The sequence below is a fragment of the Rhea americana genome, unplaced genomic scaffold (genome assembly GCF_003343005.1).
Source record: "Rhea americana isolate MKP2758 unplaced genomic scaffold, rheAme1 scaffold_178, whole genome shotgun sequence".
Taxonomy (NCBI): domain Eukaryota; kingdom Metazoa; phylum Chordata; class Aves; order Rheiformes; family Rheidae; genus Rhea; species Rhea americana.
In genome coordinates, this window is record NW_028185905.1 from 1,163,993 (window position 1) to 1,177,669 (window position 13,677).

The 13,677-nt window shown below is 59.3% G+C and overlaps 1 protein-coding gene across 1 annotated transcript in view; it reads left to right on the forward strand.

Annotated features, from left to right (window-relative positions):
* Positions 1-13,677, forward strand: part of FRMD5 (FERM domain containing 5) — a 34,331-nt gene that overhangs the window by 17,406 nt on the left and 3,248 nt on the right. The window contains exons 6-13 of the mRNA XM_085301581.1: positions 72-195; positions 1,008-1,095; positions 5,932-6,020; positions 8,665-8,728; positions 9,088-9,179; positions 10,960-11,034; positions 11,661-11,729; positions 12,030-12,136. Coding sequence (XP_085157707.1) covers positions 72-195; positions 1,008-1,095; positions 5,932-6,020; positions 8,665-8,728; positions 9,088-9,179; positions 10,960-11,034; positions 11,661-11,729; positions 12,030-12,136 — 708 coding nt within the window. The remainder of the gene's footprint in view (positions 1-71; positions 196-1,007; positions 1,096-5,931; positions 6,021-8,664; positions 8,729-9,087; positions 9,180-10,959; positions 11,035-11,660; positions 11,730-12,029; positions 12,137-13,677) is intronic.

Below are 13,677 nucleotides of genomic sequence, written 5' to 3' on the forward strand. Positions count from 1 at the left end.
TCCCGGGACCATCGCGGGCAGAACAGCAAACGCTGCTCGCTTTGTTACTCATCTGTCCTTCCTTTTACCAGCGGAGATCGGGGACTACGACCCGGGCAAGCACCCAGAAGGCTACAGCTCCAAGTTCCAGTTTTTCCCTAAACATTCAGAAAAGCTGGAAAGGAAAATTGCAGAGATTCACAAAACAGAACTGAGGTAAAGTCAGCGCTGCAGCACAACACGCACTTTTCTTTCCAGGGGACGGGAAAGTTGGCTGATGTGAGGGTTGTTGGCGTGCTGCTCTCGTCCCCGCGCAGGGCTTTCCGTCCCGCTGCGGGGTGACTGCACCCCCTTTCGCACCTCCTTTCGTGTGTGAGGTGAAGCTGAACGTCAGACGTTCTCGTGGTGGCGTTATTCACACGCAACAAGAAAAATAGTCTTGAAAGCATGTCTTTAAGCAAGACCGTTTTGTCGTATTCAGTTAGAGGCACTGCAGCAACTCTGCAGGAAAGCACCCTGCACGCGGGGACCGGGACGTGAGGCTGAGCCGCGGCGCCCGGCTGCGCCGTCCCGGGCCTGGCCGTGACCTGTGCCCCCGGTCCTGGCGGGTGGTCCATCTCCCCGAGTCTCCAGCGCCTCAGAAATCCAGCACAGCCTGCGGTTTCGTGCTGCGGTTGTGCTGCCTTCTGCCTGTAAAACTCCCCTTTCGTCCCTAGGTGAAGAAATGCTGGTAGATGCCTGTGCTGCATGTATTTAATTCGACCCTAAGTTTTGCAGATGCTCCTTGATTCTGGTCCTTTCCGTGCTGCTGGCTTGGCATATCTCCTGCTAAACCAAGCCGGCAGGAAAGGCGAAAGGACGAGCTTTCGATGCCCGTTTCCTGCTTCAGGCTGATTGCGCTAGCTGATGCAGCTCWAACGCGCCGTGACCGATGCCTCCTGTTAACGGAAACCGGGAAGCTGACGACTGCCTTTCCCGTTCGTGTCTTTCATGGAGAACTTTCTTTTTGCTTCTTTTTCCTCTGCTAGTGGTCAGACACCAGCTACTTCAGAGTTAAATTTTCTGCGGAAAGCCCAGACTCTGGAGACCTATGGAGTTGACCCACACCCTTGCAAGGTAAAATTGTTTTCAGAAAGCTATTTTTTTGCTAGATTTTTCACTCTAGCTAGTAGCAAGTTGCAGAGGTACCACTGATTGGTTCCAAGTGCAGCAATTTATCATCTGCCAGCAGGTTTTGGCATTGACAGAGCCATACTATGTGGCATGTGCTGAGAGCAGCTCAGTGGGTGCTGCTCTCTTCAGCAGAGCCAGCAGTCCTTTGCCTAGACTTAAATAGCTTAAAAYGCAAATATGTGCACTGAGGGAAGCAAGGAGGACAACTACTCTGAAATTCATCCGTAAGAGCGTTTAAGGAAGCTATAGGAAAGTGTTTTCGTATGCGGACAACCGTAAAAGACAATAGCCAGTCGTCTTTTGCAAAAGCGTGTAATTTTGAGGCAATAACAAGGTCAGTAATATGTCTGAGAAACCAACAACTATTAATCTCCAGAGACAGTCTAGCTGTATGTTCTTCCCCGGTCAGTAATCTAGTTTTCTGTTTGAAACGCTCTTTACTGACTGCGTAGGTCGTTGCACTGGGCGCTGTGTGGCCCCTTACAGTCCCATCGCGTGCGGATGGACGTGGGACGCCAAGCAGACAGAGAATTTTGCTCTAAGGGAAGTGTCTGCTCCGTGGCCATGCAGGGTTTTTAAGTGAGCTGTGCGGGCCTGCCCCTCGCTGCCCGTCTCCCGAAGGAAGCCGCCTCCCGCGGGCTGCAAGCCCGGCCGGCCCCGTTGCTCTCCGGCTCCCGCGCCGGCTCGCGAGGAGAGGGCGGGGGGGCCCCGCGGCAGAGCCTCGCTCGGCGCTCGCCGGCGCTGACGCCCCTTSCAGCCCGGGGCTCTGCCCCGCTCCTTCCCCGCCGCCTCTTCAGACCTGCGCACGGTCCCTCGCCGAGCAGGCGGCGGCAGCCCGCCGCCCCACCGGCATTTTGGGTGCCAAGAGGCCGGCGCAGGGCAGACTTTCCCCACCCGGGGTGCAAAAGSTGCCTGGCACCGGGCCGACCTCAGAGCTCCCGAGCGTGCTGCCGGTGCGGGGGGGGGAGTTATTCGATCCGCTCTGCGGCGCACGGGGGCAAGCAGGCTTCGTACCCCTGGGCGCGGAAGGAGCTGGGTCGGACGTGAGCAGAATGGAAACCCTGCAAGAAGGCAGGAACAGCCCTGCCGCCCGCGCTGAGCCCCGGGGCCGCGGCGCCGGGGCGAGACACCCGCCGCCTCGCGTGCAGACGGCGGCAGAAGCGGCTGGCCAGCCGTCGGGCTCGCAGCTTCTTGAAGGAGGCAGCAAAATCCTGCTCCCTGCTGCTATTTCAAATTCTGATTAAGGCCTCGGGTCCACGGCTGTAGCTACAGCAGAGGAAACACTGAAGCGAGCTGCRCCGGCAGCCTGATGCTGGATGTGTGGCCGTCGCCGAGGGAAGGGGCTCTGGGAGAGTTGCTGCCACGTTTTCTGATTAGCTGGTGAMGTTCGGGCAGGGAGCGTTCTGCTTTCTGACCAGAATCCACATTAATGGTCCTCTTGAGAGGGATGGAAACAGCGAGAGAGGTGCAGTGAAATAAATAAAGATCAGCTCTTAGCTCGAAGGCGTCTGGCAGGCTGGGAGGATCTGGGAGGACCCGCTGCGGGAGGCGCGGGGCAGCGGTGAGCGAAGGCGGACGGGGTTCTGCCGCGGCCCTGGCCGGCAGCAGGAGAGTCCTGCCCGGGCTCCGCTGGGCAGATGCGGCGCCGTGTTGGGCAGAAACRGGGGCTGCCCAGGAGCAGGAAGCTGCTGCTCGGAGGAAGTTGCAGAGTTGCTTTCCCTTTACAGAGAGACACCGTGAATTTGGAGACAGAAAGGAGAAGTTACCTTAGGGGTTAAAAATTACCTCTTTTAGCATACTGGCTTGGTTACGCTTGGCTAAGTGCGTTAACAAGACGTCTTGGACTGAACACACCTACCTCAGCCCTTTCCACCTACTGCTGATCTCAGCATGTTTCACCTGCGTCTTGTCAACGTGCCAACGAACCAGGCGAGTCTCATCGGACCAGCCTGGTGGGGGCTTTGAAAGATGCCCGAGGAATCCTCTTCGCTGGAGTCTTCGCTCTGGCTTTTGCGTTTTCGTTCAAGATTTCCTTTCTGGAGCAGAGTGCCCCCGAGGCAGGGAGGGCCGTGTGCTCCTGGGCTGGCGGCAGGCTCTGTGCAGGTGCGTGGGTGGCGGTGCCCTGCGTTCCCGGTGCGTGCCGTGTCCCCGGCGCACACCACGGCCCTGGTGCACTCTGCATCCCCAGTGCATCCTGCATCCCTGGGGCACCCCACGTCCCCAGTGCACCCCACGTTCCCGGTGCACCTCGCTTCCCCTGGTGCGCCCCACATCCCCCGTGCACCCCACGTCCCTGGTGCATCCCGCGTCCCCCTGCACCCCGTGTCCCTGGTGCTGCGGGGAGCTGCTGCAGCACCTTGCTCTAATAGGCTAGCGGGGCTGCAGCTTGTTTGTAGCTACCGGGGAACAGGTTGCTTCTATGAGTTAGGAGCTGATAATAGAAGAAAAGTGAAAATTAAATCTATGCATCTTATCACTTGCAACAAAGCCCATTGGAAGAGTGTCAACTGTTCATGGCAAAAGCGTTTCATGGACAGGCAGACACCTGGGAGCAGTCAGCAGCGCTCCCTTGCCCGAGTCTGGCGGCTCTCGGTGGGGGTCAGCCGTCAGAGCAGGGGGCAGCAGCCCTGCTTCCTACCATGGAAATCGCATTTGTTGCACTGAACGGTAGCCCCACAATCCCAGATCTGTTTGCAGCGCAGCCTGGTCCTGATGATGGCACCCGGTTCAATGCTCTGGAAGGAGCGTATCACTCCTCTGGAGTTCCTCTAGTTTTCTCTTTCCTGAAAGTTTTCCAGCTGCCTTAAACATCCGATGTGAATCAGAGCAACATTAAAACTGGGCTGTGCTGCACGAAAGCGTGTGTCATTCTGAGCTGCCCAGAGATCTGATGACTGACAGAAATGGTGCTAAAGCACAGATGGTGTATTTAATATTTAAAACATTTCAAAAATGCTGGACTGAATTCTTGTTAATGCAGACCATTTCCKTTCAGTGACTTCTATGTTTAGCTTCCCCCCCCCTTTTTTTCAGTTTATCAATTTTTTTGTGCAGTCGTCGTGTTTCGGTCTCGGTCGTTCCGCCGCGGTCGAGGCCCTCGAGCGGCTCTGCAGGGCGGTGTCTCCGCAGCAGGGGAGGTCGGGGCCGGCTCCCCGTCCCGGAGGCACGTGGAGCCGCGCGACCAGCCTGCAGCCTTGGGAAGGAGCGGCGTGGAGAAAAGCGCTTTGGCCGGCCAGGTCTCGAGCTGCGACGGTGACGGTGGTCTGCTCGTCGCCTTTGCTGTGCAGCGTAGACAGCGGTGCTGCCACTGCTGAAAGCAGTAACCTGCTTTCCGCAAAGMCACATGGAGATCTTTCTTCTTCCTCAAGACATGTCTGTTGCGTCTCGGGCATGATTAGTTTGGGGATTTATGTCTTGTTTTATACAGGATATTGGATTGAGGTCCAGGGCTCTTTGCTTTTGGCCAGTTACTCTTGACAGATTAAGATGGATTTTGATCTAATCTGGATTTAAAACCAATTTGCTCACTACTCAAATTCTGAAGATCTAATCAGGAAAACTAGCTGCCTGCGCAGCTTGACATGTACGTTCAGGTAGCTGCCTCTGTGTAGCGAGCCTGGAGACGAAGACCCGGAGCASTGGGCTACGCGTGCGGAAATCGAAAATCAAAGCAAAAGTCTCCTGCCTCCGGGTTAGGTCAGTGGATGCTGCATCGGAGGAAGCCGAGTGGGAGAGCTGTAACCCTGAACGGAGAGAGAAAGGAAATCCACGACTGTCTGTGGTCTGAAATGGGGCTTTGCTGTGGGAGACRTGACAGATGGTGGCTGTAGCTCCATAGTAGAAAGTAATTTAACGTGAAAGAATTGACCTTGTTTCTATGCCATCGTTTTAGTAGGCTTCTAAGACTTTCTAAGTTTCCACTTGCACCAAGCCGCTGTTGTTTTAGATGTAATTCRCAAGCAACTCGCATGACCCGGGCTAGAGGAGTGCAGGCACCAAGCAAAACACAAGCTGTGGTAACATCAGCTGTAAAATTCTTTGTCTGCTTTTTTGCCAAATGCGCCAGAAATACCGTGTCTTGTGCTGACCCATGACGTGCAGATTTCGTTCGGCTCAGCATCCTTCTAGGGAAGTCAGAGTGTGGGTCAAACATCTAGTGTCTAAGCAAAAACCAGAGTGAATCTGAGCAACTACTGAGCAGCCACAATTGCTCCGTAATACTGTTGAAATTCAGTGTATATCTGTTTTTTGCATGAGCACCCAAACAGTTAGCGATACCTTCCCCAGAGTCTAGATGTTATGATTAAATTAAGCTGCTGACTTGCTCTGTACATGATGCTAATTGCTGGTTTTAAACTGTCTTGACGCTGGCCAGCTGCACTGGCTATAAAAGCCGTGCAGAGATCTGAGGGAGTCGAAAGTTTAACAGGTTTTTACTGTTTTGCAGTTTACTTATTAGTGAAAGAATTGGTGGTATGCAGGGCACTGTCTTCAGTTTGTTACTTACTAGTAAATCGATAAGACTGCTGGAGCCAGGAGTTACATTGCATTTTTTCCTCATTAATTCTGCTGGACCAGCCTATTCTTTTATGCTGCTGCAGATTCCAATATATATGCAAGATACCACGGTCTAAATAAAACTGTCAAGAACTGTTCTGCTGGCAAAACTAAAACYGAGGAGTCATTAATGCCACCTAATTTAGGGCTGAGGATTGCTGTTGACACGTAGGCTTTGCTAGCTCTGCAACATTGTGATGAGAAGCCGTTACTGTCTTCCAGGACGTGTCAGGCAACGCGGCGTTTTTGGCCTTCACTCCTTTCGGGTTTGTTGTTCTGCAGGGAAACAAGAGAGTTCACTTCATCAAATGGTGAGTTCTCCCGGCTTTGCCGTGGCGCGCCAGTCCGTCCTGCCGGCTTTCAGCAGCTCCCGCCGGCTCGTTTGTGCCCCCTCGCTTGCGAGGAGAGCGGCGGAGGACGAGCATCGCGCTCGGCGCCCCGGGACGCCCCGGGGAGCTGCTGCCGGCGGCGGGGTGCTGGGCGACGCCGGCGCCGGGCGCGTTCCTCCGGGCGTGAACGGGCAGCCGTGGGGAAGGGGCTACAGGTCCGGGGAGGGGAGGGGGGCGCACCCGGGTCCCCGCGTCGTGGCTGGGGCTCGGGGCTCGGTCCTGGCCGGGGAGGCTCGGAGSAGAAGGGCCCGAGGGGCCCGACGCTGGAAGGGGCGTCCCGTGCCGGCGGGCGTTTGCGCCGGGTCCCGCGCCCGCTGCGCGGCCGAGCCCAGGGACGCCGGTGCCCGTCCGGGGCTGGGGTGGGGGGTCTGCCCCTCGCACCCAGGTCCGGAAACGTCCGTCCCGCGTCCCGGCGTGCCTGCTGCTCCGACGGCCTCGCGGGTGCCTCCCGTCTGCCCGCAGCTCTCCGGGCCCCCCGCGCCCGGCACGGGGCGGCTCGCCTGCGCGCCTGTGCAGCCTCCGCGCCGCCCGGTTTCCGAGCCGCGCCGTCCCTCCGCCTCGCTCCTCGCCGGCGCTCCCGCCCCGTCCACCAAGGACGTGCGTTGGGGAGCTTCCCTTGCCCCGCGCGCGGCCGTCACCGCAGCGGCCAGACGGACAGAGCTCGTGGCTCTGGCAGGCGAGGTCTCTGCAGCCTGCCCCTGCCCGTGGGGCCGCCTGTGCTGGCAGCGCCGCTGCCCTGCCCGCTGCCCCGCGCCGCRGAGCGCCGGGCACGCTCGCGCAGCCGACGCGGAGGCCGCTCTGGCTGCTTTGGGCTTGCAAGATTTAAAACTCGGTTTGAAGCCAGCCTGGTGGTGTCAATCCGAGCCGGGGYAAGGGCGAAATCGTTACGTTCCCGGGACTGGAGGGGATGTGGCGGGCCGAATTCGGCGCGGYGCGAGCGAAGCCGTCCCCTCCGCCGCGGTCGCTGGGCCGTGTCGGAGCCCTCCGCGCCGGCGGAGCCGCGGCAGCTCAGCGGTTCGCAGCCCGCTCTGCCGCGAAGACGGGGCCCCTCTCCCTGGCCGTCCCCGTGCRAGACCTTCTCTTAGCTCCCAAACTCACTGCACCCGTTTGTCGTTTTTCGCACAGTTCCTCAGTGTAGCTGATGGCATTGACCATGAAATACAGCTGTTCTCAAAAAAATAAAATAAAATTCCCTGCCGTCGTAGCCCTTTAATGCTATCCGATGCTCCTTGAAAGCCTCCCAGTGCTTCTGCCGTAGGGGGAGCTGAGGCCCCAGGTGGGGTCCGTGCGCCGCTGCGTGCACGTGCGTTGTGAAACCACGGCCGGGCGCTCCCGGGAGCGGATGGCGTGCTGCTTGCACGCGGTGCTTGCACGCGGTGCTCACACGCGGTGCTCACACATGCTCCTCGCACGTGGTGCTTGCACGTGCTGCTCGCACGCGGTGCTCACACGCGGTGCTCGCACGTGGTGTGCGTTTGCTTGGCGTCTGCCAGGCGCGGTGTGGGTGCGTGCGAGCGGCGTGCACGCGCGCGTGCGGTGGGCCGCTGCCGCGGAGCGTGCGCTCTGCCGGGCTGCTGCGCTGCGCGAGCGCGCCTCGGCCGCGGAGAGCGCTCGCCGTGCAGGCGGGAATGGCAGCACCAGGTAAAGGCAGGAAACAACTCCCGCCGGAGGCGAGGCGCGCGCGAGGCGGCTGTCGCGCTTGGAGACTTCGCGGCCGCAAGAGGAGAGCTCGCCGTTCGCGGCGCACGGAGGCCGGGCGCGCTCGGGCGCTGCCGGTTGCCGGCTGTCCCTGCGCGCCCCAGCGCAGCGGGGCTCTCCTCGGAGAGSAGTTACGTGCAGTTACGGCGTCACTTCTCTTGTTTGTACCCTATCCCGCTGTTGATGTATCCCAGTATCCTGTTTGCCTTTTTTACTGCAGCCATACACTGGGCTGATGGCTCCAAGGATTTTTCTACAATAACCCCTAAGCCCCTTTCCTGGTCAGTACGCTGCATGACTGTTCCGTGTAATATGTACTCTCTATATTTGGTTTGTTGCCCCCAGACTTMTTATTTTCTGCATTTGTCTGCATTAAGCCGCATCGTCCGTGTATTGGCAGAGTCACCCGAAAGCCGCCCCTCAACCCCTCTGAATCTGGTCGCATTGTTCCTCATTCTTTGCTGTATCTCAAATTTTGGCCTCATCAGCTAAGTGTGGTATCCCACATCTGATACTCTCATCCAGACGGTGCACATATGTTATAAGCAGAGTTCTCCAGTGACTCYTGGACACCCCACTGAGAATCACACTTCATCCTGAGATGTTCCCCGTTTACAGCTGCTGGTTTCCTAGCCAGGAGTCCACTTGTCACCGCGTTACACTTTCGATGAATTGAAAACATGTGGTTTAGAAACTGCTCCAACTACCATCCTTAAAATACCTGTTGCCTTTGAGCTTCCGACAAGGAATCTGGCTGACGTTGTGCATATTACCCGATCCGGTTCCGCTGCGTGGGGCCGTGCGCTAGCGGTGATCTGCTGGGGTGATGGGCGAGGCAGCCCGGAACATGCACGTTCTCTCCTTTCAGGAATGAGGTGACCAAAATGAAATTTGAGGGGAAGACGTTCTATTTGTATGTAAGTCAGAAAGAGGTGAGTGCGCATTTTCTTATCTTGGGACTTACTGAACATAGTTACGCAATYGTCGTTCTTTTTTAAAATGTATTTCTGGACACTCAGAAATGCAGATAAGCTGGGTGTCGGTGAATAAAGCGGGTGACAGGTTCCTGATGTGCTTGGCTCCCCATCAATTGCATTAGGTGCTTTTGCAAGGGCRTCAGTCAGTTTTTGAAAGTTTTCCACGTCCTTTAAGTGGTTCTGGAGGAGGGTTTTCACCTTATAAATGCAAATTTTCAGCTYCTGCAGCCCTGGCATCCAGCCACATTTCCGACATACTGCCTGTTGGTCAGCACTCACTTTTTTCTGCATGGACTTCCTTTTCTTTTCTGTAGGAAAAGAAAATCGTTCTTACATACTTCGCTCCAACACCAGAAGCCTGCAAACATCTCTGGAAGTGTGGGATAGAAAACCAAGCTTTTTACAAGTAAGTGCAAGGACATTTAGGTGTGTGTTTTATTTTGTGTTATGTATTTCTCCGTGGGTTGGTATCATCCCCGTGTACATCAGGCTCTTGGCTCGCACCGCTGAAGCCCGAGGGTGCCAGTCCCTGAGTGAGCGTCCTGCGTTCGTGCGCTCTGGTTCCCAACCTCTAAATAGCTCAAAGTGACAGAAAGGGAGTATCTGCGAAGAACTAGGAGCAGGGAAGATTTTAGAGTGCAATCACTATTCTTTCTCAAAAGACGGAAAACCGTGGCTCCCTTTTTGTGATAATAAGTCAGTTTTCTGTTCTGTTCCTGTTTGGCTAGTTAGGCTGCCTCAAAAGGGTCAGACTGTAGGGCAGAGCAGGTTGCAGAATAGGTTGTGGACTAGACTGTCTACCTGAAAATCAGGGAGCTATCAGGAGGAACATTTTGATTTTACCATATTGCTCTGTGTTTTGCTTAAAAATAGACTGCTTTGTATTTTATAATGAGTTYTATTTTAATCAGAAAGATGTAAGATGTAGTGTGTAATGTATTCTCTTTGGGAATACTGCAATCAGCAGCTGCAATCAGCAGGTTTCATTTCTTATTAACATGAAATGAAATTRCAATATTGCTTTACAAATCTTTTTATGATTAATAATGTTAGCAAATCACCACTGGATTATGCATCCAGTAGAATGGACTGTGAATTCAGTGGAAGCACCGAGTATTTGTTGCTCTGTGGGATATAGGTTGGTTCTCCTGGGATGAGGGGGACGAAGCGCCGTCGCTGCCCGTGTTTTGTGTGTATTTCCGACCAARGCTGCGTGCAGAGACGGGGGGGTCCGCGGGCTGATGGGGGGTGGTCTGTGCGTCTAGACTCCTCCTTGCCCTTTGAGGCAGAGGTTGTGGGAAGGGTTTCAGTGTCCTTGCAGCTTCAGCCCGCGCGCGTGCTGCCGCGCGATGCCCGCGTCCCCCGCGGCCGCGAGCCCCTCCCGCGGCATTCCTGGCTGCAGAGCCGGACCCCGTGTCCCCACGTCCCCCTTCTCCTGGGACGGGGACCAGGCCAGCCTCATCGGCAGTTTCCTGGTCACAGCACCCATCTTTAAATAGCCTTATCTCACCAGACGGCGGAGCCAACCCGCGCCACCCGCTCCCCCTCCGCTGAGCCCTGGCGGCGCTTGAGCCGGAGCCTTCGCGCTCTCGTTAGCTCCCGCTGCGCGCGGGCGGCTCGCGGGGGCAGGAGCCCGGGGCCGTGCTGCCTGCCGCTCCGCCGCTCCCGGGGCAGGAGGCCCCTCGCCAGCCGCCTCCCGCGGGCCCCGTTCTGCACGTGCCTCCCGCAGCGGCTGCGTTAGCAGCGGGCTCGTGTAGGAGCAGCGGCGGGCTGCGCGCGGCGGAGCTGGCGAGCGCCCGCGCGGGACCCCGGGAGCTCGGTGCTCGGGGGGTGCCGGCCGCGCCAGGCTGCTGCCTGCCGTCCCGGGGGCGGCTGGGCTCGGAGCCGTTCCGCTGCCGTGCCCTCCCTGCTGCCGGCTGAGCCGGAAAGCGTGCCGGCCCGGCGGCTGCGGGCGGTTCGTGCAGTCCGCTGAGGCAGAACGTGGCGGCAGCTAACCCATCGCGCGCGCCGCGCGGGGCCGCGGCGGTCGCTGCTCTAATAGGATCAGCGAAGCGGTCGATACTAATCGCCGGCAAGGTGTATTAAACCCGAGAGCAGCCGAAGGGCGGGCTGCGCGCCRCCCCGCGCCCGGCCGAGCCCGCGGCCGCAGCCGCAGCGCCGTCACGCGCCTGCCGATGCCCTTCCAGGTTGGAGAAGTCAAGCCAGGTCCGAACTGTGTCCAGCAGCAACTTGTTCTTCAAAGGAAGCCGGTTCCGATACAGGTGGGTTACGACCGTAAGGGGCCGTTACTGGCCGTTTTCGCCAGGCTCGGGGAGTGGGTCGCTGCAGGAGGGTGCTCCCATCGCCGCCTCGTCCCCGACGCCGCCTCGTCCCCGACGCTGCCCCGTGCCTCTCTGCAGGGGCCTCGTGGGGGCGGGGGACAGGCCTTGGGGTTGTCCGGCTTGTCCCGCTGGGGTTTTTTCCCTTGGTAAGGAGGAGAACGAATCGTTCCCGCTCCCGAAGGGTGGTGTTCCCTCTGGCCCCGAGCGCTGGGCTGGGCGAGGGGCCTCAGGGCGTCCCCGGCCGCAGGGCTGCACGGCCGGCTCCCTCCTGCCTTGCACGGGGGCCCTGCGACGCCCTCGGCTTGTCGCCCTCCTCGGAGAAGTAGCTCCAAAGCGCGAGACGCGCCAGGAGAAGCAAAAAGTGATGGCGGAGGCGCGAGCCGGCACTTCCCTGGTCGTCGCGTACCCGCAGCAGCGCGTGCGGGCAGTGGATGCTCCCGCTGTCCGCCGAGCGCCGGGGCGGCGYGGGCAGAGCCGCGCGCTCCGGGAGCCGCTGCTCGGTGGGGCGGGCGGGCCGGCTGGGTCGCTGCGCGCCGTCACGGCTGCTCTTCTTGAACCTCCTGCAGCGGCCGCGTTGCGAAGGAGGTGATGGAGTCCAGCGCCAAGATCAAGCGGGAACCTCCGGAAATACACAGGTGAGCGCCCGGGAGCGGCGCCTCGGCCGGGCGGGGGGGGGGTTTGGGGACCCGGTTCCGTCGGCGTCGGGGACGGCAGCCGGAGCCTGGACGCCTTGGGGGGCCGGGGCACGGTCTGCGCGCCAAGAGCCGCCCCGTGCAGCGGGGCCCGCTCCAAGCGGGGGGTGCAGGGGGGGTGGTCCCGGGGTCTCCGCTCGCCCCCGAGGGGCCTGGCCGGGCCCGAGCCCCGTGCGCCGGCGTGGCGCGAGCCCCCGGCGGGACCCCCCCCCCTCGAGCCGCCTGCCCGCTCTCTGCCCGCAGGGCCGGGCTGGTGCCCAGCCGCAGCTGCCCGTCCATCACCCACGGGCCCCGGCTGAGCAGCGTGCCGCGGACGCGGAGGAGAGCCGTGCACATCTCCATCATGGAAGGTAAGGGGGGCGGCGCGGCGGGACGGGGCGCCCTTGGGGGGGGAAGCGCCCCCGGCACTGCCGCCCAGGCCGGGGCCCTTCCCGGCGGAGCCCGTGGCCCGAGCGACCGCGTTTCCCACCAGAAACCGCGCTCGGCGTTAACGTTTTGACCTCTCCCTAGAGCGCAGCTTGTAGCTGCCCAAAGCTGCGCTCAGTAAATAGTCGCTGCAGCTGCCCCGCGTGCTCGCCTCTCCTCGCTGCACGTTCGCTGTGGACCGCGTCCGAATTTCTCGGGTKTATTTGCTGCTCGAGGCGCGGGGAGCCGCGCGCCCCAGCCGGGCGGGCTGCAGGCGCRTCCCGCCGGGCCCCCGCTCCCCACTGCTGAAAACACGTCTTTATGTAGGATTCCCCGACGTGCCTCTGAACTTAGAGAGTCTTGCCAGCAAACTCATTTCCTAAAATATTTAAAGAAAAGGAAATASAGACACCACCAAATGATTTAATTTTTATTTGACGGACTATTTGCAGGAAGGATCTGGCCCTTCCCTCGATCTCGCTCTCAGCCGTGGAGAGCTGAAGTCATCCCTGGTGCATTAGCACAGCTGAGATGCGGGTCTGCCTTCAGAGCAGCCCTTACCGAGGGCAAAGGAATATTATTTTTTTTTTTTTTTTTTTTTACCCCTTGTACTTATGTGTGAAAGAAGGGGAAGGAAGCAATTCCTGAAGTATGTTTTGGGGTTCTTAAAGAAGTGTTTGACAGCTCTAACCGTTGATTTTGCTGCTCAGGGGCTAATAGCTGAGCAAGGGCAAAGTGAGGCCCATACAGACCAGATGTCTCCAGTGCAGAAGGAAAACAGAGGGGAATTTCTTAGCAGTGCAATTTGTATTAGTTCTGAAGTACAGCAGAGAAGACTGTAGGTTATATTAATGCCTCTAGCCCGGGCAGGAGGTGAGTTGTGCCCTGCTTTGAAATAACCCCCATAGCGCCCGTCCCRAGCGAGCCAGTGCGCCTTGCTCGCCACTTCAAAATACTGAGTTCACCCGAAAAACAAATAAAACCTGCTTGAAAGACTCCTCAAGCAAGCTGGGTCCGAGCAGAGCGGGAGGAGCCGGAGTGCTGCCGGTCTGACCGCAGCCCGTGCACGTAAAGCAGCCGGGGTTGCCCCTGGAGCCGCCCGCCCCTCGCTGCCCGCCCGCTGCTTTCCGTCACCGGCGCCTCGCTGGGCGCCGCGGCAGAGCGGGAGCCCGGACAGCGCCGGAGGGGCCCGCGCGCCCCGGCCGCCATGGTGCGGAGCCTCGTGAAGATTAGGACCAAAGTCAACGTCCGCCTGCGGCTCGTCAACCGCTGCTGCCGGGACGTGCGGGTCCGCGTGCTGGGCCTGGGGCCCCGGGTGCAGGTCGTGGCCCCCGCGCCCGCCCCAGGTAACGCGCCGCCGCCGGCGCCGGGCCCCGCTCTGCCCGGGTTTACAGTGCTCGGGGGGGCTTGGAGCGAGGAGACGGCGCGGAGGTTTCGGCAGCTCCGTGCACGGCGCCGGCGGTCGCTCAGCACGGGGATGTGTCCC